The 25,048-nt window shown below is 32.0% G+C and overlaps 1 protein-coding gene and 2 long non-coding RNA genes across 9 annotated transcripts in view; 2 read left to right on the top strand and 1 right to left on the bottom strand.

The window, feature by feature from the left end:
- Positions 1-6,916, top strand: part of LOC143230358 (sodium-dependent proline transporter-like) — a 58,508-nt gene extending 51,592 nt beyond the window's left edge. For 3 of the 7 annotated variants that reach the window (XM_076463800.1, XM_076463798.1, XM_076463801.1), the window contains 2 exons: positions 916-1,086; positions 3,064-6,916. In XM_076463800.1, coding sequence (XP_076319915.1) covers positions 916-1,086; positions 3,064-3,237 — 345 coding nt within the window. In that variant the 3' untranslated portion in view covers positions 3,238-6,916. Of the gene's footprint in view, positions 1-322; positions 468-915; positions 1,087-3,063 lie in introns of all 7 variants that reach the window. The other 4 variants (XM_076463799.1, XM_076463797.1, XR_013016412.1 and 1 more) reach the window with 3 other exon arrangements.
- Positions 6,917-8,544: 1,628 nt separating this feature from the next.
- Positions 8,545-19,011, top strand: LOC143228222 (uncharacterized). Its single transcript, XR_013015269.1, has 3 exons — positions 8,545-8,660; positions 18,377-18,457; positions 18,806-19,011. It is a non-coding gene; the product is annotated as an uncharacterized LOC143228222 (long non-coding RNA).
- A 2,280-nt stretch (positions 19,012-21,291) lies between these two features.
- On the bottom strand, positions 21,292-23,785 carry LOC143228221 (uncharacterized). Its single transcript, XR_013015268.1, has 3 exons — positions 23,439-23,785; positions 22,235-22,488; positions 21,292-21,995 (listed from the first exon to the last, which is right to left on the bottom strand). It is a non-coding gene; the product is annotated as an uncharacterized LOC143228221 (long non-coding RNA).
- Positions 23,786-25,048: the final 1,263 nt, after the last annotated feature.

The following is a 25,048-nucleotide window of genomic DNA, read 5'->3' as shown; positions in this document are numbered from 1 at the left end:
AAGAAATAATAAAATGCCTAAAAAACTTAAAATTAAGACAAGATATGGGAGCTCAAACCTACAACGTCTCACACTGAAGACTGTCATTACCATCTGTAGCCAGTTGTAAGAAGGTAGTTATTCCTAATGAAATAGATTTATACATGTAAGATAATTATCTAAAGTTGCAAGTAACCTGTTTTGATTTTTCTTTCTGTAATTCTTTTCAATAAAGAGCAACTACGTTCCCGCAACTAGAAAACAAGATTAAAACTTGTATGTAGCGTGTGGGACGTTGCGAATTTATGTACTCATATGCGGCCTTTGTTGTTATTATTATCAGCTGGTTTTTAAAGTGAGACTTGTGAATAGAAGTTTATTTCTGTGGACTCTCATCGCTAGAAACTTGGTTTCGATACCTATGGTGAGTGGCACATGGATAGTCCATTCTGCAAATCTCGTGTTGAAGATTATACCCCGTCTGTTACGTGAGATGCTTCCTAATTTTTTACTTTCTGTGAAGAGTTGTATTTGACATATATATACATTAAGAACATAGAATAAATTAATATTATCTCTAAATCGTACGCTCTGGTGTAAACAGAATGTGTTTTGTAGGTTCTGGAGTTGTTTCTCTTATATGATTGTTTTTCTTTAGTAATTTTGTGTGTATAAAACATTAAATGTTTTACACATTTTATTTCAAAACGGTTAATAGTATCTAAATTACGCCACATCGGATATTTCATTTACTAATTAAAAACTAACGTAAATATCTACATAGGTTAATTTTGCTTTTATACTCCCACATGTTTTAATAATATATATCTACAGGTGTTTCTTATGTTACTAGTGCAATGATCCAAAAATGGATACAATTTTTACTTTATTTATGTTGCTTTGGTTTTATTACTACATATTTTGTTTTCTTTGCAGTTTATCTTCATTTATTCGTTGATCGAACACGAGCCTTTAAAATATGGAGACTACAACTATCCCTACTGGGCTGATGGTATCGGTTGGCTATTAGCTTTACTATCGATGGGACAAATACCCCTCTGGGCTGTCGTTATGATCCAGAGACAGAAAGGACCCGGACTAAAAAATGTATTCTTATTTGTGTGTGTGTTTTGGAAGAGTTGAACATATTTTTTAATATATTTTTTTCAAATTATAATTCAATTTATGAAGCTGTATTTTTATTGCTGGCTTAACGTTTGAATATAAAACTAATCAGACTTGTGAGCAGTCTGAACTTCATGAAATACTAGTGGACCAAAGTCATAGTTAAGATCAAGGACATCCAAATAATAGTTAAATACTGGGTGATCATTATAAGTATCAGCTGATTGTTATGTAGATTTTTATATTACTTATTTGTTTTAGTGGATTTTCTTCAGTAATATATATATACTGCTTTTAACTTATTTTAGTTATAACTATACAATAGTGTAAACGATAAATAGAATTCAGTTATCTAATTTTTTTCACAAATAAGGACGTTTTGGTGTTAGTTGTTATCATAATTCCGCCTACATTGGAATAATATTAATAATTTTGTTCCACTTAGTTTCAAAGAAAATATTGCGAAATGGCTTATGTCCTGTTCACTTCGTATCAACGGTTCCTGTGAACTTTTCCACAGTAACGTATAAATGCTTTCTAAAATTTGTTTCAAAATTTAACATTTTCAAAACAGCTTTATTGATTCTACCACCAATAAAACCGTTCAAAAACCATATCTACCCACGTTACTGAGCTATGCCTTTCCGAAGCGACAAGTAATATGATAGCTTTATCGTACAAACTCACATTCATGAATCTTTTTTAAAGAGGAAAACAAACACCATAATCAACAGACTGTCCAGTGTGTGTTCAGACTTTTATTGGGAATTTAGAAGGTTTGAAGTATTCAGTTTTCTCAACAGTCACGTGTTATTTGTGAATTCTGATAACCGGCGTGTGGGGACGCTTACGTCGGGTTGATTATTACAATGTTGGGAGATCTTTTAAAGAATGCTCTAATTCTAGGTTCAAGGATAGTTCACGGATTGTACGGCATGTACTTATTGGATGTGATGAGGTCTCAATTCTCAGTATGTTTAAAGTAATCGATGAAGCTGGAATGTCATATTTTGTTACTAGTTTTTGCCAAATGTTTATTATTTTTCTGCTGATGTCGGGAATACATGGTATGCAGCAGTATATGGTTTCGTGATTTTTTTGATTCGTGAGATATATTTACTTTTGTTGGTTGAATTTGCTTTCTGTCCAGTTAATACCAGATTTATTCAAAAACCAAGCATAAAACTGAGGTCTATACTATGTAAAAACTACACTGACAAACACCACACCAACATTATTTATAAAATACAATGTGATAACTGCCACAACTTCTATATTGGAGAAACAAGTGGAAAAATGGAAACCAAATTCAAAGAACACAAAAAGTCACCTTCACACGTTTTCGAACACTGCAAATCAAATAAACACAACATAACCATAGAAAACACTCAAACAATAAATAAAGAAACAAATATAAACAAACGCAAAATTAAAGAAGCCTTACTTATACAACAACTCAAGCCCAAAATAAACCAATACAAAGGAACACCTTTATACCTATATTAAAAATAATATAATAAATAATAATAATAAAATAAATAATATAAAATTATATATTCAAACATCTAAGCACGCCCTCTACATTCCGACACTCATTTACACAACCTCTTTTAAACATGTGGTAAGCTTCCGGTCAGTTACCTCTTTCTTTCTTTGAGAACCTGACGATGACAGAAGAAGGTCGAAACGTTCGCTCCTCTACGTAAAACATTTTCTCAACCCAAACGAGCCGTTTTTTACATATATAGAACTACTATTATTTGGCCTCTTATCTAATAACTTCACAGGAAAGTAGTATTTTTTACGAGTACAATCAGCATGTTTTCTTTTAGTAATCTTTTACAGATCATGTCATTAAAGAGATGTAAGAGCATGTTTTAATGCTGGGAAAGTTGTTTTCAATAAGTTTCTGCTAGACTCCCGTTTTGTTAAAGAAATATATATTATTTTATATTTCAGAAAATCAAACAATCCATAACTCCGACAGAGGAGTGGGGCCCATCTGAAGAAATGAGTAAAGAGGACTGGAAAAACGGTATGAACCGCATGAACACAATCGATAAAGGTGTGTCGCCTGAAAAACTTGATCAAAACGCTGTTTTGGACAATACCGGTGCCACGCAGTATATATGAACTTTTCTCTATCATCAACAAGAAGTTTGGCTCTGTGAACGTTTAAAGCTCACTTCTAGTGGAACAGTAATAGCAGTATACGTTTTTTTCAACATCTACAGAGTATGTTGGAGCCCTTATTAGTTCAGTACATCTTATAGAAATTGTTATTTAACGTTTACCAAGATAGCGAAATTAAAAGTTTTTAAAATAGTTAGGTACGAATATTGTTTTAGTCAAGACTTCTAGGTCCGTAATTTGTTCTTATTTAAATTTGTGCATTTTAATAAAGAAGAAACAAATTACTAGGTCTGTTTTCGGATTGTCTCTTTTTGTCAGTAGCTACAAGAAAAATAATGCAAGGCCTCTCATAATGGTAAACTGCAGTCTCTATAATGCTTAACATATATTTTACTTATTATAGGAATCCATATATATATATAACAAAGTTATTTATAATAAAACGTAATAGTATTGGTGGAACTTCTAAGACGTTGTACTTGTTGGAAAAGAGAACAGAGGTAAAATATGTAACGCATTTCACTGCTTTATATTACACGAAACTTTTTAGGTAAAAATAAATATATATGTATTATTTTTTGCATAAATATACATTTAACCTATTAAGCTCACTAGTCTTCCAGTGAATAATAGGTGTTATATAATTAATTCTATCATACAATATTTATATGTATGTACCAATCATTGGAACAAATTAGAAATGGGTTCATTTTTTTTGTTAAAATTTACTTCATTTCATATACAGATCGCCCACTGTATATTTTTGTGCTTAACTAAAGACCGAAATGTACTTTGTATGGAAACGCTCATGGTATCTTACGTGTTTTTTATATACAATGGATGGTCTTAATTACTAGTCACTTTGTATTTAAATAAGCTTTGTGTTATATAGTTAACATGTTATAAACTCACTAAAAGTGTGTTAATTTAGTTTACTTTCATCATAAGCTGATGTATGGGAACATACATTTATGAAGTATAGTTTTCTTTCTTATTTATTTCGTCGTGTTTGAAGAAAAATATTATTTAATATGATTAATTTAGTTTATTATTTTCAAACTTCACATTGAAAAAGTAAAGGATTGTCATTTGATAACAATACAGAGGTTGTGGCTTGTATTATTATAACTGATCCTGAATTTCAACGAGCAATGTAGAGTCTTACCATGACCATCTAACTCAACTACCAGCCAGCGTTTACTTCCTTGATTTTTAAAATTTATTTAGATATTCTAAAATCGTTATTTTTGTCTTTCCTTTTATATATGGGTAAAATGTGTATTTTTAAAAATATATTTACGATTTTCTCACTATTCTGTAGACGCAAATTAATTACCAATATCTTAATATCAAATTCAAATCCGATCCCGAAGAAAATGATTCCTTACCTTTCTTCGACAAAAAGATTACCAAAGAAGGTAAATATTTTTCTACCCCTGTGTATCATAAAAGGACGTTTACTGGTTTCTACACCAATTTCGATAGTTTTATCCCCAACTTCTTCAAACGAAATCTGGTTATATCATTGTTAAACAGAGTTTTTAATATTTGTTCTAATTATTTTATTTTACACGAAGAAATTGCCCTTCTACATAAACAAATGTTAAATAATGGCAACCCGAATGAATTTCTGACGAAAATTATAAGAAATATCTTACAAAACAAATTTCAACACTAGTCAATGTACATTTTGTCCCTTTCTTTTATGGGCTCGCAATCCCTACCAATTAAGAAGTAACTATTTTCCCTAATAAAAAAAATTCTCCCTTCAAATTCAGCTTAGAATAATATACAGATCTAGTTTGCGCATTAAATACCTATTTCAGTACAAAGATCAAGTACCTAAATTGCTAAGTTTATGGATCGTGTAGTTACTGTGAGGTCATCTGCATTGGCAAAACGAAACGCCACTAAAAACCTAGTCTGTGAACATTTAAAAGTACCTAATAGAACCAACCTTTCACTATTTAAACACATCCATTCACACACATTCTGAAACCGCAAGTCACAATATCTCATTTAACGATTTCGCTATCATCACTGCAGAATCTTCAGGCCTCGAATTGTATATTAGAAAAATGTCTCCTCATAGCCAAAGACCGGTCGACCGACTCTTAATGATTCAAAAAGGTCTTTAGACCGAAAATTGTTCTTTTCTCACGTAACTCAGCAGCCGTGTAATATATATATATATGTATACATTATTTTCTACATCTACTTATCACTTTTCCTAATAACTAAATAAACTCAATGATTATAATTGTAACATTATAATTGCAGTAATAATCATCTTTGTAACAAAATGTTCAGATTTTGCTAATGTTGGAATAAGTTATTCCAAAATATCCAAAAATACAAATAAAATGTATGTTTTGTTAACTGTCTTCATCTTTGTTATTCTTTGGGGAAATTTTGTGTTAAATGCCTCAGTTACCTAACCTACAAACAAAATTTAATGATGCAAATCTTCATACTCCTTTACTTAACAAAACATGTTAGCATTTGTATTATGTGCACAACTTAAAAAAAGAAGAAGCTGGTATGATTAGGTAACAGTGACAGGTTAGAGATGTTTCTTTAAATTATTTGTCTGATGTCTTGTTTATGACTCTTCACTGTTGTGTTGACATTTGTCGTAAAAGTTAAATGCACGTGATTTTTATGTAAGTATTCACTTACAAAGTGACTATTGAAGCATTCAGGTGGAGGAAAATGTTAGAATTTCTCATTTCTGTATTTTTGTTATTTACAGACATTTAAAACATCGATTTATTTATTTTTTTAACAATAAAACTTTCAGTTACTTGCCGCAGTGTCTTACAGGCTGACAGTACAAAGCAATTCGGGTCAATAGAGAACGATTGCTACATAGAATTATATAGGTGTAGAAGGCTTCGACCAAGAAACGAAAGCTTGCAGTTGAAAACAAAATTGAGACTATGCTTGAATGTTTGACATTTGAAAATGTTGGAAAATTAGGAAAATAATAATAGCTCAAACCACTGTATGAGTTTGTATTTCTCTTATGATGACGATGTTCTTGTTTTTTTATAATTGTTCACAATATTCTTTCTTAAATCATACTGACATTTTTGGTTGTGCTGTACTGAGAATACTACTAGTGTGGAGAAGTCATTGAAAACTTAATACTACCTGACAAAACTGTTCTATCTCAGTCAAAAAACTTTAGAGTTTTGCATTATCGTTGTCATATATGTCGGCCGTATTACAACATTACTTTAAAGTGTTATCTTGAATCCTCAAACAAACAACGATCTCAGCCTCCATAGAGGTTAAGAATTTGTTATATGAGCGATAAAATGTCGTTGTAAATCATTAGGATATCTTTTATTAACTGTCATCATAAACCTTCAATCCTGGGAGACGTCAGTGTAAATTGATGTTTTTTCCCTAATTTGTAGTCAGAACGGTGTAAACTTTGCAAATAGCTCTCTAAATTGGGAATGAGACCTGTTTTACATGGTGATCTCACATCTAAATAAAACCAGTTCGAGTGTTTTGATTTTGCCGAGAAAATATTTGTGTTTTTATACATAGATTTTTAAAGTAATTTTATCTAAAACCTAGTGTTTAAAGTAACACACTTTGTAAGTGTATTAAAGGAAATGTAATGTAAATGTTGTTCATATGTCAATAAATTATCATTTATTTCCCAAAATCTGGTTTCAATTTTCCTAAGTTTGTGACTTGCAATATACTACAAGTTTTAGTAATACTCATGTAACGTTACGCTTAACTCATACTAGTTCGGAAGTGTGCAATCTCTCGTGTCTCTAAAAAATCACTGTATGTTAAAGGTGAAACTGACTATAGCAATATTAATAAACTAAATTTAGAAATTTTTTTTTGAATATAAAGAAATATGGATCACTTGAATCCTTTTTTTCTTTCAGAAATGCCCATCAAGTCCTCTCGTCTATTCATTTTATTTTTCTATTTCTTTATGTTTAAAGAGAGATAACACTGTACAATATTTGGTCTTAATAGCCAGCATACTAGTAGCTTCAAGACTAATTCTTTCTCATTAAATAAATACCGTACTTTTATGCAACATATTTAAGATGAAGTCATATCTTTTGTCACCGAATTCTTTGCTTCTTCTTTGTATTGTATTGATGATATAGGGCCTAAATCCCTTAAACATCTTACAGTTGACAGCAATTTTAAACAATAAACTGGTAGTACTGTAGAAAATAAATGTTTAGGTTGTAATAAACTGGTAGTACTGTAGAAAATAAATGTTTAGGTTGTAATAAACTGGTAGTACTGTAGAAAATAAATGTTTAGGTTGTAATAAACAACTATAAATTAACAAACATCAGTACATACCTCTCTTTTGGGGAAAAGTTTTTTTTAACCCTGATACTATTTCAAGCTTTGTTTCAATTATACTTATCGAGATATAAACATCTTTTTATGCTTTTTATTTATATTAAAAAGTGTTTTCCATAAAATAAACGGGAAATCGGCCACAATCTATACTTTACAGTAAATAAAATGTCCTAAAATTGACTACATCACTACTTTTTACTAGCTGTTACAAATTTCGTGTTTATCTTATAATTTTCTTTTTAAATAACCATATTTTCATTAATATAACTGACATAGTAAGTAAACTATCTTACTATATTGCTATGTAGTTCAGAACTGTTAAACTAGGCATCGTAATATGTAGTGTATTACGAAGTATATATTAAGTATTGACCGTAAGCGAGTGATCATTTAACTAAATGGACCACAAATGTGTTGGTTATGGAATAAAGGACATTTTGAGTGAGATAGTGACAACACAAAAACAAAACTATAGATGTATGAACTAACAAGTAAATTGTTAATTCGATTTTTGCAAGTTTAGATTCTTTTGAAAAACTAGTACAAAAGTTGCATACATGTGTGTAAGAGGACGTCTGAGACATTGCATACGATTATTTTGTACTGTTGAGAAACTAATGACTTATTGGGTTATAAGAAATCTTAAATGTTGGCTCTAAAATAATTCAAATGTGTACTATTATATGTATATATGTCTAATCACGTGGGAAAAAATTATTCCTATAACATGAAGCAAATACTCTGTAACCAAATGCTTGTTGTTATCAGAAGAATTAAGCAAAAGGTGTTGAACATAAATTCGTGACAACCCAATGTTTTCTGAATGAGTAAGGGATAAATATAAAATTGGTTAAGATGAAATATGTAATATTCATGAAAGTCACGTACGTTAAAGTCGCCTATCTGTCCAAGTTGTACGAGGTGCAAAGCATTATATCCGGTAGATCAGCGCACGGTGGAACTAATGTCATTTCGGGACGATGAATAAATTTAGTCTTTAATTAATGACCGCGCCCAAAAAATCAACTTAGTCGTTAGAGGAGGTTTCTTCATCAGATCTGCAAGTAGTCGTATGTATCAAAAATGAGATTTTTCCAATATTTTAATATCACAATTTGTCACTCAACATGTCTTCTTTCTTCCTCTGTATCCATCTTATCTCTAAATTCGTCTATCGCATACTGTATAGTCACAAAAGTGACATAAAACTAAAGATTTTGCTTAAAGTGATTTTAAGACGTAACGTTAATATGCATTCCGTTTGAAATTATTTTAATTTTGATTTCAATGCTGTTTATTTCCGAAATGTCCAGAAGTTACTAATAGTTACAAAAATGTTCATCTCTAAATAACTCGTATGTAAATATGTTAAATTTTATATCGCTTGTAAGTGTTCACGTGATCAGAAGTTTTGTTTTACAAGAAGGCTGAGTGCTGTAGTTAGGCATAAATGCAGTATTAAGATGAAGCTGTGTTATAATTGTTATCAAGAAATATCTTCAGATCCATATTGAAGTTATATGTTGTTATTCGCGATAACAATAATAGATTATTTTAATCTGAAATAATCTTTTGTCACAATTCTTTGTTTACAACATGTTTATTCAGTCAAAACAAAACATATGACCAGTTTCTAGACTTGAAACCGTAAACAATTTATTCAGAAACAAAGATTTTTTATACAAAGTTTTGTATAACAAGAACGTAATCTATTTTGGTAGGATAAAAATTTGACTGTAGACAGATATGGTGTAGACATGTGATATATACACATATCCTTATATTTTTTTCATTACGAAAGACAGCTTTATTACTCATGAGGGACAACATTCTTCAATCTTTAAAGTATACAAAACCATTTTCCACACCAAAAACCTACGTGCAGCTTCGTTGAACGACAGTCCTACATCATAGACCCAGTTGGCCTGATGAGAGATGGTTGCTAGAAATTGTAGTTTTCAGCTAATTATATATATATAATTATAGAATAGATTTTTTAAATTAATAATGGTTTAAGTATTGTTATATTTTAATATGATACACCAATTCAGCATTTTAAAATTAGTTATAGTAAATTTCACTAGATAGCAGCATTATATTCTCTATTATAGTATTTACTTTGTATTTAATACACAAAAGAAATAAGTGATATTCGATAAACAATAAAGCTCTCGTAGTCATACATATAATGATATATATAACTTTTTATACGAATATTCTTATTTACAAAAATTGCTTCAGATTTACAAAGTCATTAAACTGGATTAAACAATATCACTCGCTTCTACACACAGAATCAGGTGTAGCAGAAGATTTGGTTTGGTTTGTTCTGAATTTCGTACAAAGCTACACGAGGGCTATATGCGCTAGTCGTCCCTACTTTAGCAGTGTAAGACTAGGGAGAAGGCAGCTAGTCATCACCGTCCAACGCCAACTCTATGGCTACGATTTTACCAAAGAATAGTGGGAGTGAGCATCATTATAATTACCCTCACGGCTGAAAGGGCGAGCATGTTTGATGTGACGGGGATATGAGCCTGCGACCCTCAGAATACGAGTCAAGTGCCTTAACTATCTGTCCATGCCGGGACAGAAAGGTGGCTTATTTACTCTGAAAAACTAGAACAGGAAATTACAATGAAAGTTATTCACAACTGTATAATTTATTCTAATTTTCAAATTTCATTTTGGAATCAAAAGAATTTTATAGGCATTCTCCTTTGGAAATCGGACCAAAAATATGAACGAAAACTGATCCCTTTTCTGTTAAACTTTGAGTTGTGGTGTTCATATATATATATATACCTTAAACTAAGTTTTTGTAAAACAATAATTATTTGTTCTCTATTTTTGTTTTGTTTAAATGCCCCCCGCTAGTACAGCGGTATGTCTCTGGATTTACAACGCTAAAATCAGGGGTTTGATTCCCCTCGGTGGGCTGAGCAGATATCCCTTTGTGGCTTTGCTATAAGAAAAACACACATGTTTTGTTTAAATACAATAGCCATTGATTCATTGTAATGATTTGTTAGATTTATTTACTTTGCCAGTTGCTATACTATACGATCTTGTATTTTATTTGAAACATTTCACTTTTTATAGATAATTTTACAACAAAGTAACTTTTTTCTACATCTCCATAACTATGGAATAATACTAAAATAAATAAAAAGCTCAAACAGTTGAATTTGTGTTTATCTATAAGAAAAGTTTTGTTAGACGGCTCTATCTTCCTTATGGAAGTTTTTATGCATAACTGAATACTTCTAAATCAAAGTATGCAGCAGCCACGTCTTGTCTATAAGTTGTTAACACGAAATGCTTTTAGGATAGAGGAGGTACAGGTTAATAATTTAGAAAATAGAAACGAAACTGCTACTAGAGGTAAATTTGTGTAATATTCCATGCTTATATAACTGTCAAGTTCAAAACTAATTGCTGGTTTGATACAGAAGGTTAGGTACAATATTTCACTGTTGTGTGTTTCATTCTTTTTTAACATACCTTACTGTAATATGAATATAGAGAAGCAGGTACATAGATAATGGTAGTTTAAGAAACCTCAGTAGGAATTTCATGTTAACTCATGTTTCTGATCAGGTAACTAGGAGAGCTCGTGGAAGTCTAAATGATCTTATGATCGTTTGTTGACAAGTATAGTTCTGATCTAATAGCCACAGATACTACTTGTCAGATAGTTTTTAACAAGGTTATATTTTTTATAAAATGCCATTGGTGGTACTGCATGTAAAAAACACATTCCAAGACTTCATAAATTATGAATTTCCACATTTTCTTATTCTGATTTCCATTTCTTGATTTACTCGAGACAAATCAACGACCCTCTGTCAGAGTTATGGTTCTTCATGGAGGCGGTGATTTAATTATACAATGTCTGGAAATTTTGACGTGGGTAGGGACGGAAGTTCCCTGAGAAAGCACACTTTCACTGGTCAAGCGTCAAAATTTGTACTTGGCCAGTGTCCAGTAAAGCCAGAACATGAAATAAGGCACTTGAGACTAAAACGCAAGGAAGAAGTAATAAACATGTGAGAAATTGTCAGTACTGTTTGTATAGGGACTTGATAAGGAAACATCCGAATTGTGAAGAGGAGAGACAGAGGGGGACTATGATGTTCGGTATGCCGTCATCTTTATCGACACTATGAAAAGGACGTCAGTAGATTCTTGGTTGAAAGCGAAAACTTTAAAGGTGTTTTTGTGGCAAGGCAGTTGTGAATCTGGCTGTTTCCGGGGTTCGGGAGGAAGATCTGCTTGCTTTCCTTTATTTTTGGTAACTATTCGAGTCTCGATTTGTTGATCGACTGTGGTTGAATATTATGGATATGTGCATGCTTGTTGTACACTGTTCTGTCTTGTGATTTCTTTTTTTTTATCATAATCTGGATGTGTTGATCTTTTCGCGCTGGATTCTTGACGGTGGTCGTCTGGATTCCTGGTCTGCGGAAGATGTTGTGTAAAACTGGCGAAAAAGATGTATGGGATAAATGCTGGTGTTGGTTGGGATGGTCGTATTTACAATAGGGTATTTTAGCTTTTAAAGTGGAAGAAATAAAAGAAACATCGTTGGGAGAGAATATAGTCTGGAGGTTCTTACCATTTCCATGAAGTGTGATATTGTTCCGATTCTCTTCCAAATGATTCTATAGACTGCGCAAATTCTTACATGTATGCCCTGTTCAGGTGCGTGGAGAATTTTGTTTGTGGTTATGGTTCGGTCCACATTACTTATTGTGAGGAAAGCAGTCCAACGGACGGTACATGTTTACTACTATACTGGTCTTACCTATTGTGAGGAAGGCAGTCCAATAGATGGTACATCTCAATTACTTTGGTGGTCTTCTTGTAAAGAAAGTAGTTCAACAGACGGCATATGTCTACTACTGTACTGGTTTGATCTATTGTGATGAAGGCAGTCCAACAGACGGTATATGTCCACTACTGTACTGGTCTTACTCATTCTGAGGAAGGCAGTCCAACAGATGGTACATCTCCATTACTTTGGTGGTCTTACTGTGAGGAAGGCTGTACAACAGACGGTAGATTTTCAACTGTTGTATTATCATTGTTTTACTAATACATATTCAGATTAGAGATTTTGCTTTGTACTTTCCGTGTTAGTTTTTTGTCTATTTATAGGTGGTATGGGCATATTTTCTGTTAAAGTATACATATATATGTGTTATAAAATTTCATCAAGTGTGTGATACAAACATGCATATATATGTTCATGAACGTATGTGCCCCACCCCCACATACTGAAGTGACAAAAAATATTGGTTATTAACGTATAGTTAGTGGGGAAGCCACTCAATCGGCAGCTATCTCAGATGGTATAGATATATAAAACAACGTGCAAAATATATTTGTAAAAAAATGTCGTAGATGGCACTACAATGTGACATTCAAGTTGTATTTGCTTATCACGTAGTGTCACTAGGATTTGGAGCCATAAGTCTGAGTTTAATATCAGAGTGTTTCATACAATAATCGATTAGAAGATTGTTTAAAAGAAAACAGTTTCAACAAATGAGCAAAAGAGAAATAATATTAAATGTTATATGTTGTCTACCATTGAAAATGTTTCATGACACTGTGTATCATAGTCTATCTCGACTGGTATACTGCAAAGGTAGCCTAGTTGCTTTGCGCCGTAAAACACCAAACCTGGTATACTGAACATACTGTTTACTATTAAATTTTATATATCCCACTATTCAATATATTTCATGATACTTTGTATCATTGTCTATCTCGTCCAGTATATTGAACATACTGATGTGACTGATATTGACACTATTGTACCTTTTTATTGAAATATGTTTTTTTTTATAATCGTGTTTTGCACATATTTTAATCATTTTTATCAACTGGGAAAGCTGTAACTTGTATGATTCATTTAAACCTATAAGTTTATATTCAAGCTTATTTTTGTTATTGTCTTATAAATCGAATTTCTTAGTTTTGATTAAAGAAACTGTAGAGGAGATATATCTACCATTACTCAACTATATTCATTATTGCGGTATTTCTGCAGACTTACAACGTTAAAAACCTGGTTTTGATTCTATTGGTGGGCAGAGTACAGATAGTTCATTGTACAGCTTTGTGCTTAATTTAAAAAACAAACAAACAGATTACTGGGTTAACTTTCAGTTCTGATCCAAATAGCTAGCTTGCTTTCATTAAACGTTAACGATAGTTAATAATTCTAAGTCACGTGCCCAAAGGCTAAACAGTTCAGAATACATACCCCACGTTATCGGTTTTCTATTTAATCTTCCAAAAACGCCTCTAAAGTTGCACCTACTGTCACAACTTATTTTGATAAATAAATATAAAAAAAAATACAGTTTAGTTGTATTATATTAACTCTGTTAGAAGACTAGTTGTTCAAGCCGTTAACGTCATATTATGTGCGCGAGTATCCAAAATCACCCAAACGTTCTACTATTCCTTAAGTATTGGGCCCTGTGAATCAGATGTGTCTTCATCTACAAGAAGAATTCATTGGAATGTTAAAAAAATGATTAATCTTCCACAACGAGGGAAATCTTTAATAGAAACAGTTTAAATTCAACCGTATTCACGTAATGCTGGCCTAGCATGGCCAGGTGGATTAAGGCGTTCGACTCGTAATTTGAGGGTCGCGGGTTCAAATCCCGGTCGCACTAAACATGCTCGCCCTTTCAGCCGTGGAGGCGTTATAATGTGACGGTCAATCCCACTATTCGTTGGTAAAAGAGTAACCCAAGAATAGGCGGTGGGTGGTGATGACTAGCTGCCTTTCCTCTAGTCTTACACTGCTAAATTAGGGACCGGTAGCACAGATAGCCCTCGAGTAGCTTTGTGCGAAATTCAAAAACAACTTAACTTCTGATTTTAGCGTTATAAGTTCGTAGACGATAGAATTCTGCAACAAAGACTTGAGCTTGTATAAATTTAAGGGAAATGAGCTCAATTATATGAAACTTTTGTGTCATCACAAACACCCTTCTTGAATAATCTCTTGGCAAATAAATTAAACCAGAATCACTTGAAAATCATTTTGCTACTGTTAAGCTGACTTACAGTTGTTATAACAATCCCACTGTTTACCAGTTTACAGTACATATAAAATATTTCTCATAGGTTTTGAAATAAAAGGAGCAGAAACTGGTCTGCTCAAGATAAAGTCATCATGGCGCTTACTACTAGTTCTGCAAATGTGTTAGACATATGTATGGTTCGCAGGCATGATTTTAAAGTACATGAACCTATACGGGGTGACCGTGTTTACGCAGATGCATCGAGTTGCACATCTCACTCTTTCCATAAAGAAAAAAACTGTAAACTATATGGCCGGTCAAAAGAGTAAAAAAAATGCATTGTGAAACTGTTTGCAGTACTTGACAGATGAATATTCTAGAAATTTGTTAATTTCACAACAAAGAAAAATAGAGGTTGGTTAGTAAATGTATGAGCAAGTGTAAGTAAAGTATAATAGACAACAGAAACATGTGTTTGAGACACATAAAGATATCAAATGATGAACTTCTTCAAGAAAGTACAATTTAGTCCTGGAATACATACTGCTCTTTTGAAAATAGTTTTAAATGGATTTTTCTCTGGTTTGATTGTACACCAGAATGTAACCATTTTTTTACAAATTGATAAATAGTTTAATTATGTTAATCATATGTTATATAAGACAACTATCTGCAAAAACGGCAGGTAAAAAGTGAAAAAACAAGTTAAATTTATTTAAACATCATTAATTTTAAAACTGTGTAGAGTATAAAAATGTTTGTAGAACGATCAAAGCGTATACAGTGCTGCTTTACTTACTTTGAAACATATACACACATATCACTTCTCTCAACTAATTATTTTATAAGTTGTGAAACTAAATTTTAAAAAATTGTAACTTAAACTAGCTCGGTAGTTCATATATTTTATTAGCCTTCTTTCTTTTGTAAATGTATATTTAAAAATGATATTCAAAATAAGTTATATTGTACTGATAAATAATCAAATAAAGCACCTAATATTTTTGTGCTATTAAGGCCTGGCTTGGCTAGATGGTTAAGGCTCTTGATTCACAATCTGAGGGTCGAGATTCAAATCCACGTCGCACCAAACATGATCATCCTTTCAGCCGTGTGGGCGTTATAATGTTATGGTCAACCCCACTATTCGTTGGTAAAAAGAGTAGCCGAAGAGTTGGCAGTAGGTGGTGATGACTAGTAGCTTTCCCCTTAGTCTTACAATTCTAAATTAGGGACTGCTAGCGCCGATAGTCCTCAAGTAGCTTTGTGCGAAATTCAAAAAACACCCAAAACAAATCTTTGCACTAATTAATTATTGATGCTTGCATTATCTTTATACTGTACATTTTACTTCTTCATAGACTTGTATAACTTTCTACACCTCTAATTTCATTTTAGAACAACACAATATTGTCACTCACTGTTCCCAATTTTACAGTCACATTTCTAATATTTTTTGTAATTCATATCGCAATTTTCTTTTAATAATTACTACAAAAACTAAAAAAATAAAATAATATATAAATAAATTTAATGTATGTAATTAAGTGACAAGAAGTACCATAAAACTGAAATAAAGAAAAGTGAATTGGTGAAATGGATATCTTTATTATCGAATCGACAACTCATTAATCAACAATGTGGTTGTTTCTTTACGTCAAAATGTCAACAGTGTGCACTTCAGTTCTGTATAAAGATCAGTAATTTGAGAAAAAAATATTTGGCTTTTCATGAGAAATCCGGTATGTGCAGACCCAAAATAAAACGAGCTTTAGTCGCAAATGTGAGGCTTAAATGTGAGTACAGTTATTGAGAAGATAAGCACATTGATATATAGTTTTATTAGTGATAACGAATCGAATTATTCATAGTTTCAACCAATGTGTAACTGATAAACAAGCAGTCGAGTTCTTCGTAAGCATTTCTTTTTTTTTTTGCAAGCTTTTACAATATAATTATCTCACAGTCTGCCTAACCGCCTAACACTGCAAGAATATATCACTTAATAATACATTTAACGAGTAACATTGTAATTGCTTATTAACTATCAAGCTTCTCGAATTTAAATGCTCTTTGCTTATTTTCGAACATAAGTGATTACTCTGATAAAAGAACTTTAAACATACATATATATATATTTTACTTTTCGCTATATTCACACAAACAACCTTAGTGTTTTCGCTACATTGCTATTGACTCACAACGTTGTTATTAGACCTTCAAGTTCAATTTCGTCAATAAGCAATTTGTATAAGTCGAGCTCCTTCTAGTGGTTAGCGTTTCGGGGTGCGTATCGAGGAGTTCGAGGTTCAAGAAATTATGCCGCTGAGCAAACTGTGCAGTTTCAGCTGTAGCACTTTATTAAAGTGAGAGTCAATACCATCAACCATTTTAAAGATAAGGATAAAATCATTGTGCGATGGATTCTACTGACTATTTTTCCTATAACATGGAGTTTAAAATTAAGGACCATTATGCCTAAGCCATAGATATCATTCAAGTGAATAATTAAAAAAAAAATTACACGAGACTAGGCTCGTGATTCATATGCTTGACAATGATTGGTGTGGAAATATGAATAATAAGAATTATATTTCAATTTAACATTAAAAAATTCAGATCTACTTTTGCTGATGTATTCTTCAAAGATTAGACTATTACTGCTATGCTATAATTATGGGATTGAGCGACTCTAAGTTAGGTTTTACAGAAGTTTTACGCCAAAACTGTAATAGTAAGACTTCAAATTCCCTAGATTCATTGACAAGCATTAGTTCCAAAAGATTAGCGGTAGTTGTTTACCTAATTTTGAATATCTATTTTCACTTGTTGTGAGGCGATTCTGCAATTACAAATTATGCTATGAATCTTTTTGTCATATAAAAAACTAATTATACGTATATTCCTCTTGATACAATACATGTACTAATAAAACAGGACTTAAAACCAGTAGTTAACTTATAATATACATTAAAAGAATCATTGAACAAAAAGACAAAGCATAATTTGTGAAAACTGGACCATCATTGTTTTTAAATATATTTTTGAGAATTTCAATAAACAATTTAAGAGTGATTGTTTTATTTACATTTATAAATAAAGCCCGTTGCTAATGTTATTGGTATTATATTTACCTTCTACGAAGAGCTCATAGTTCAAATGTTAGAAGAAATAATCATTATAGTAATCTGTTCTTTGAATGTTTACCTAGTTTATTCTAATCAGGTGAGGAAAAATAGGCTTATTTTAGTTTGCATATCGTGGACAAACAATAGAATGAAACACGTATTTAATGCACTGTTATTATTTTTGATACTATTATACATGAAGTGCAATAAGCAACATTGTGCGTATCTTGTTTCAAAGATAACCTACTACTATATTCTACTTGAAGTACAATAAGCAACATTGTATGTATCATGTTTCAAAGATAACTTGCTATTACTTTCGTAAGTGATATCGAAGAAACATAATTAAGTATAATGATGTAATTTTATCGCTATGTAGGTCCTATTGTGGTAGGTATTTAACTAGCAGAGCCGTCGCTACATTCTTAGACCGTTGAAAGGTATTTAATTTGAGGCCGCTTAAATATATATGTATGTATAGCGTGAAAGAAAGACGTTTGTCTTAGCTGTTAACAAGCTTTCATATTCACACATTTTTAATGTAGTCGTTAGGGTGAAACACTTTACTTTTTTAACTGCTATTGTTACAATTCTTTCTCAAATTTCTAGAAATTCAACCTTTTTGGTAACACTCTCAACCTTTGGACATCTCTAACCTACTTTTGAGATTGCGTCGTGCTGACAAATATGGTAAGTTGTTTGACGGATAATCCATCAACAATTACATATAATATAGATTAAAAAGAATAAGGGGGAACTTCTTTCAGTTGTAACAACGTAAATGTACCTCTGGTGTTTTTCAATATCTTTTTGAGAGTTGTACTAAACAATTTTGATTGTTATTATTGGCGATTTTTTTTTATTATGTACCCTGAATAATCAGGGCTTAGTGTTATTAATGTAGAAACAATATTCTTACTTCCTGGTGCCATCACTTTCACTGGTTTCACCAGTGTATACCTGACGAATTGTTTCATTAAGATTCTTTGATAGCTTTAATTGTCTCAGATCTCGCAGTTCCTCCTGTCATTTCTCCAGGTGGTGTCGATGAAGTTTTGATACATTGGTGTAGCTGTGCAACAACTGAATAACCATGACCTCTTCTCAAGTGAAATTTGTGCCCTCTCTTTGCAATGGTTACAACACAACTCTTCAAAACTACTACTAATAATAATCAGAGTTAAGAAAATAATTTTGTGACACAGTGTATACTAAATATATTTGTGCATTTGTTCAATATTTGTACTAGGACATCTTGTTTCCATTTGACAATGTAACTCTCACAGTTTTAAAACAAATATAGGTATATTTTTAAGTTTTAACGTCAAACATGTTTCACTTTATTATTTATCTACTAAGTTTACTTTTAAGTTAGAGATTTTAAGAGCAATGGAAATCACGACTTGATAACAGCGCCCACGGAATTTTTTGTTATTTATCTTCTGCACCTCTACTTCCAGCCCGGAGTGCCATCTATGTCTATATTCACGCCTCATTAAACATTATTCAAGGTGTGACCCGTTCATATATAACCAAAAGCTTTCATTCTAATCACGTGTTTCGTGGGTGAGAACAACCCAGCTAAGAATATTTAAATTTCAGTAATTTCTTTTTCATCCTTTTAAATCAACAGTTTTCGTGTGGGAAAGTTGAGATATGACGTTAAACACGAATTATACATAAAAATCAAAGTGATAAATCAAATAAAGTAGTTTAAAACAAAGTAACTATTTCTTATTATTAGGACACAAAAGTCCCCAAAGTAAAACTACGAGTTATTACTTTTGATTCTCCCAAAATTACTGACTGTTCATTAAACATTTGATAATTGAAACCTTATTTTTTGCATCGCGTATTTCCGGTTAGGTCTTTAGAATACTTTATCTTTGTTACCAAACAACTCAATCTATCAATAGTAGAGCCTTTATTTGGGAAAGGGTTAGCTAGAATAACATTAAAATTCAAACTAATCAGGGCGTTGCCAGTTTCCTAAGAGAGAGACTATAGAAAAAGGCTCATAGCGTTTCCTTGTAGAAAGAAACTGGACGTTTCTCATTACTCTTTATTTCAGTTGTGAGATTTCGCTCTTAGGAGTTACAGAAATACTTTGGCATGGCAAGGTGGTCAGGGCGCTTGACTCACAATCTGAAAGTCAAGGGTTAGAATCGCTGCATCACCAAACATGGCCAATTTTTCAACTGTTAGGGTGATATAATGATACGATTAATCCAATTATTCTTTGGTAAAAGAGTAGCTGAATAGTTGGTGCTGCTGCTTACACTGCTAAATTAAGGGCGACTAACGCAGATAGCCCTTATGTAGGTTTGTGCGATATTCGAAAGAAACAATGATATTACGGTAGTAAGGCCCGGCTTTGCTATATGAAAAGTCACAGAGAATTCTATTATACTTGAACTTAAAGCTCATATTACAAAGATAACTTTTTTTTTTTGGTTTTTGCCAATGAATGTGTATTGATTGTAATTTATTTTGTAGGTGTAAGTCTTCTTATTTCAGATTGTGCAAAGCAGTAATAAATTGCTGTTTAATATTGGGCTATCTGCTGAGTCCACAGAGGGGAATCAACCCCCTGATTTTAACGTTGTAAATCCGTAAACTTATCGTTGTACCAGCGAGGAACCCGGTTAATATGTTCACTATCTTCATTTTTTTTTTTAAATTTCATGCACAAAAATGTTTGAAATGAGCAATAGCAAGTGACATATATCAGATGTAACATGTATTTTGCATACTGTTTTGTTATGGTAAAACACTCGTGGTTGTAAACTTCCTGGGGGTCACACTGGCATCTAGAATTTTCAATTTGGAAAAGTAGCAACTTGGGCCAATACAAACAAGCGCCAAAAATGTAGTTTGACATCTCATTGTTTTTATAGGGATATTCACAGAAGTTCGCTTTGTCCAATCATCATTAATAAAAAAGTGGCCAACAGGCACTATCCAGCTGTTGTTTACATATACAACCATAAACACCAACACTTCAATGATTGAAACGTTTAATCGTCTTCTGTATCTTTGTCAACATCAACATAGTCAAGAAATATTAATCAAATGTTAAGACATAAATAACTTTACTGGTTTCACCTTTTTCCTTCTCTTTTGACACTTATTGTTGGTATCTCATTAATACTTTCTTATCAATTTAGAGTAACAGATAGAGTCTTGTAAAGCAAGACTGAAATTCTTCCAAAACTACAGGATTTTGTAGAGTAAAAGTAAAACTACTTAAATGAAATAACAGTTTGTTTTAAACACTTTTTTGTTGTTGTTGTGAAATCATAATTGCTTTCTATCCATGTTCAAATAACCAACCGCTTTGTCCATTTTTCCTTTTTACTTGCAGAACTATCACTCACGTAGTAGCTAGGAACTAAAAGTATATGAGTTTTAACATTGCTCTGTACACATGTTGTACTCGGAGTAACTGGACCTCGAACAACATAGTCAAATGTGCCTGAACTGGTGTATTTTCGTATTAACGTCCTTTTGCCAAACTGTAAATAAATTGTAATGTTTACTTGAACGAATAATTTATTAAACCTATTTATATATTCCCCTTCTAGAACAACTTCCTTTATTCCTTAAATATTACAACAATTAACATACTTACTATTAACTTCTTCAGATATGCTGTAATTCCACTCAAGAAGAACAATCTCTTCTGTGGATATTCTTAAAATAACATTGATATAATATCACTGAATTCATAGAGTTGTTATTCTTAATCGGATCATTATTGACTACGGGTACATTCCAAGTATATGAACAATTTTGTGTTTCATGACAATACTATGTGATACTTATGTATTTCATTTAATTAGTTATGTTACAACAAAATTCATCTGACAAAATTCTTCTATAATTAAAGATACTTTACGTAATAACGAATTCAACAAAATAGGCAGTTAAACATCAACAGAAGTTTTCTTAGAATAAATTTTCAACAGTCTACGTATACTTGAATAATTAGAACAGCATACTTCTAATTCATAATAATAATAATACTTTTGTAAGTGTTCTTGAAACGAAAATACACCGGGCAAATCATTATCCTTCAGACGAATATTTTGAAGTGTTCTATCAAAACCTTTTTTTCTATTTCAAAATGTTCAGAGCACCGCCTGAATGCTTTTGTTGGACACCACTTGTCCTTTCTGTTATTCACAACCCATTTTTCTTCAACAATATGAGTTATCTTCATGACAAGCTGTACGAAAATTTAAAAAGCACGAGATCGCTTGAATTAACGACTACTACACTATAATAAATCTATAATAAAACTGCAAACATAAAAATAAGTTATATGCACTTAAACGTTATGTCTAGTTAAATAACATTACATTAATTAAGCCTGAAGTTATTGTACTAATAATGTTGGCAGTGACATATTGGTTCGTATTGATTTATTCACTGGGGAGAACCAACAACAACAAAACGTGAACTTACCAGTGAAACAACATACGACCAGTTCTTGGCTGTTGTTACAAGTCCATGCAACACTCAGTGAAACAGCATGGAACCACTCTTAGTCTATTGTTACAAGTCCATTAATCACTCAGTGAAACAATACAACACTAGTTCTTAGTCCATTGTTACAGCTCCATGAAGCACTCAGAGAAACAACTTTGGACCAGCTCTTGATCTATATTGTTACATGTCCATGAATCATTCAGTAAAACAACGTAGAACCAGCTCTGGATCTATTTTACAAATACATGAAACATTAAGTAAAACAACATAGGACTAGCTCTTAGACTATTCTTACAAATCCATTGTCAATTTTATATTAGGTACGGGCTATAACTTGAAAACTGTACATTATACCTTAGCAAATGAAAACAAAAGAGAACAACAAGACAGTCATTTTATAACTTTCGGTGGCTTCAAGTAAAGGAGTCAATGCTCAGTTCAGTTCAGTTCAGTATAAAATGTCTCAAATAAAATTAACTATCTAACGACTATAAGTCCCCTAGAAGTGTAGGATGTAAATTTCTAGACTTTTTTTTTTTGCGTTTCTCTCAGTGAACGTTTATGTAACGTTCTGGGAAATGTAATTTATCTGTAGAAACTCGGAAGACGATATATATTACATTCTAAAATCAGACGAACTGATATGAAGAAAATTCCTTTTCTATACAACGTATGATAAGCTATAAAATTTTGCATTTCTTCACAGTTTTTTTTTTTTTAATTTAAGTTAGTAATTTAGATATCTGAAAAGTTTATATCAACATAACGGTTTCGATTGACAGATACTGATGTGTTTATTACACATAATTCAATTTACAATGAATGGAAATTTCAAATATAAATTTTCCTCAAAAACATATTTAAGGAATGTTTAATGCTTTATATAAATTCTTTGAAATCTCATAACTGTAGTTCATTTTGAAGGATTTTACTAAAAGCTGCCATCCATGCGAGTTTGCTTTCAGTAACAAATTATTTTATTTTATTGGAGGCAATCTTATTTGTGTTTTTAAATAAAGTTAAAAACAAGTATATAAAATTTCCAACTCCCGAAAAATTAGTAACTTTTTGACAGAACAAATTCAAAATTCAGTCTCAGCAGAGGGAGAACATGTACCAGAGTTCAGTAGTTAAATATCACGTTACAACTTAAGCATGAAGTTAGTAACATTAAACTTACAATTTCACCGTGAGAATTGAACCATTCATTTATTACTTTTCTTCTTTTTCGGTCAATCCATTTGCCAGTAGCTTTCACTTCGAGCAATGACCTATACGCATTTGTACAGACACCATATTTTCTGCTTCGAATTCGAGCCACGTACAGAAAGGGAGGTCTGTCGAATCGCATGTGTGGTAGGTGGTTATTAGATCACCGAGCACGTTTTACCACACATTTGTTTTACTTCGCACAAATCCGTAAGGAAACTGTTCGGACACATGCAAAGCATGTAAAGCTTAAATCTACATCTTTTAAAGCTTTACATGCTCTGCATGCGTCCGAGCAGTTTCCTTACGGGTATTAAACATTCCCCAATGAAGGTGTAAAGATTAAAGAGCTTACGTTATTTAGTTGTACTTCCATGGTTTCTCCCTGGGGGTATGAACCACTCTAGAAACCTGTTGTGACCAGATTTTTTAATCAGTTCTTGTAACTTAATGCAAACATATTGAGTTTATTAGTCAACTTTCTGCGTTAGCAAACCACAACTCGTTTAATCCTTGCTGTACTTATTCTTTCTAACATGCATTATATAGTAAACGTTAACGAGGTTTAAAAAACGTAATCGCAGAATAACAAAGATGAGATAAATGTATATCTATAGATGCAGCTGTTCTGTGAATTTTATATTACAGAGTCATTTATCATGCCAAACCAGAAATCTCGCGAAGATATGTTTTCTTTTTATTGCAAAAGTTGCTTCTGCTATTAAGCATTCCTTTGTGACATTAATAGTATTACTATAATTACCAAAATAACGTTTATATTACAAAACGAAATTTATTTCCACAATGCATACTTGACTTTTGTTCACTCCCCATTCTTTTCCATTATGAAATAAGTATTTAAAATGCCTTATTAAAGACAATACAGATGTTAATAAAGTACTTGCTTACATTGCTTCAACATGCTGGGAATGGAAGTTTGAGAAATAAACATGGAAAATATTAAGTTAGATTTCAGCAATTAAAATATTTAAACCAGTCAATAGCACTTTCACAAATCATAATTAATAAACGATAAAAATAGAACATTAAATAAAGTGTCTTTCTAAGGTGGTTTCTACTTCTTTAGTATATCTAAAGTATATCTTTTAAAACTTCGTTCACGTAAAATATGTAAGTTATTAGGCTATCCTTCTCCGCTGGGTCTGAGATCCTGTGATATTGTGAGATTAAGTATTTCGTCAAATAAAGGAGTCAGCTCATTGAGGCTTACTACATTTTCACTTTCTAATGTGAGAGAGACCTACGAGAAAGAACCTAATTAGTTCATTGGCAATATAGCAACATAACAATATCGATATTTTTCTGTCTGCCAGTAGTTCATCAAACTTTTAAGCCAGTGGCAGTTGGAAACGCTCAGAAGTAAACTGATAATTATTCCATATGGAAGTGACCCCATTGCAGACGAAAGAAGGACCTCAGATATCACCTTTTTTTTTTAAACCGTCAAAAAAGTAAATAAGAAACACATTATAAAATCTCTCTAATCTAACAAAATGAGCCGGCTGAAGTTTATTGTAATGCATGTTTCCGAAAGTCTGGAGACTAAAGGAGATTTACAAG

This window comes from Tachypleus tridentatus, chromosome 10 (genome assembly GCF_004210375.1).
Source record: "Tachypleus tridentatus isolate NWPU-2018 chromosome 10, ASM421037v1, whole genome shotgun sequence".
NCBI classification, from domain to species: Eukaryota; Metazoa; Arthropoda; class Merostomata; order Xiphosura; family Limulidae; genus Tachypleus; species Tachypleus tridentatus.
Note: the sequence above shows the minus strand (reverse complement) of the source record. Positions and strands in the feature narration are given on the sequence as shown.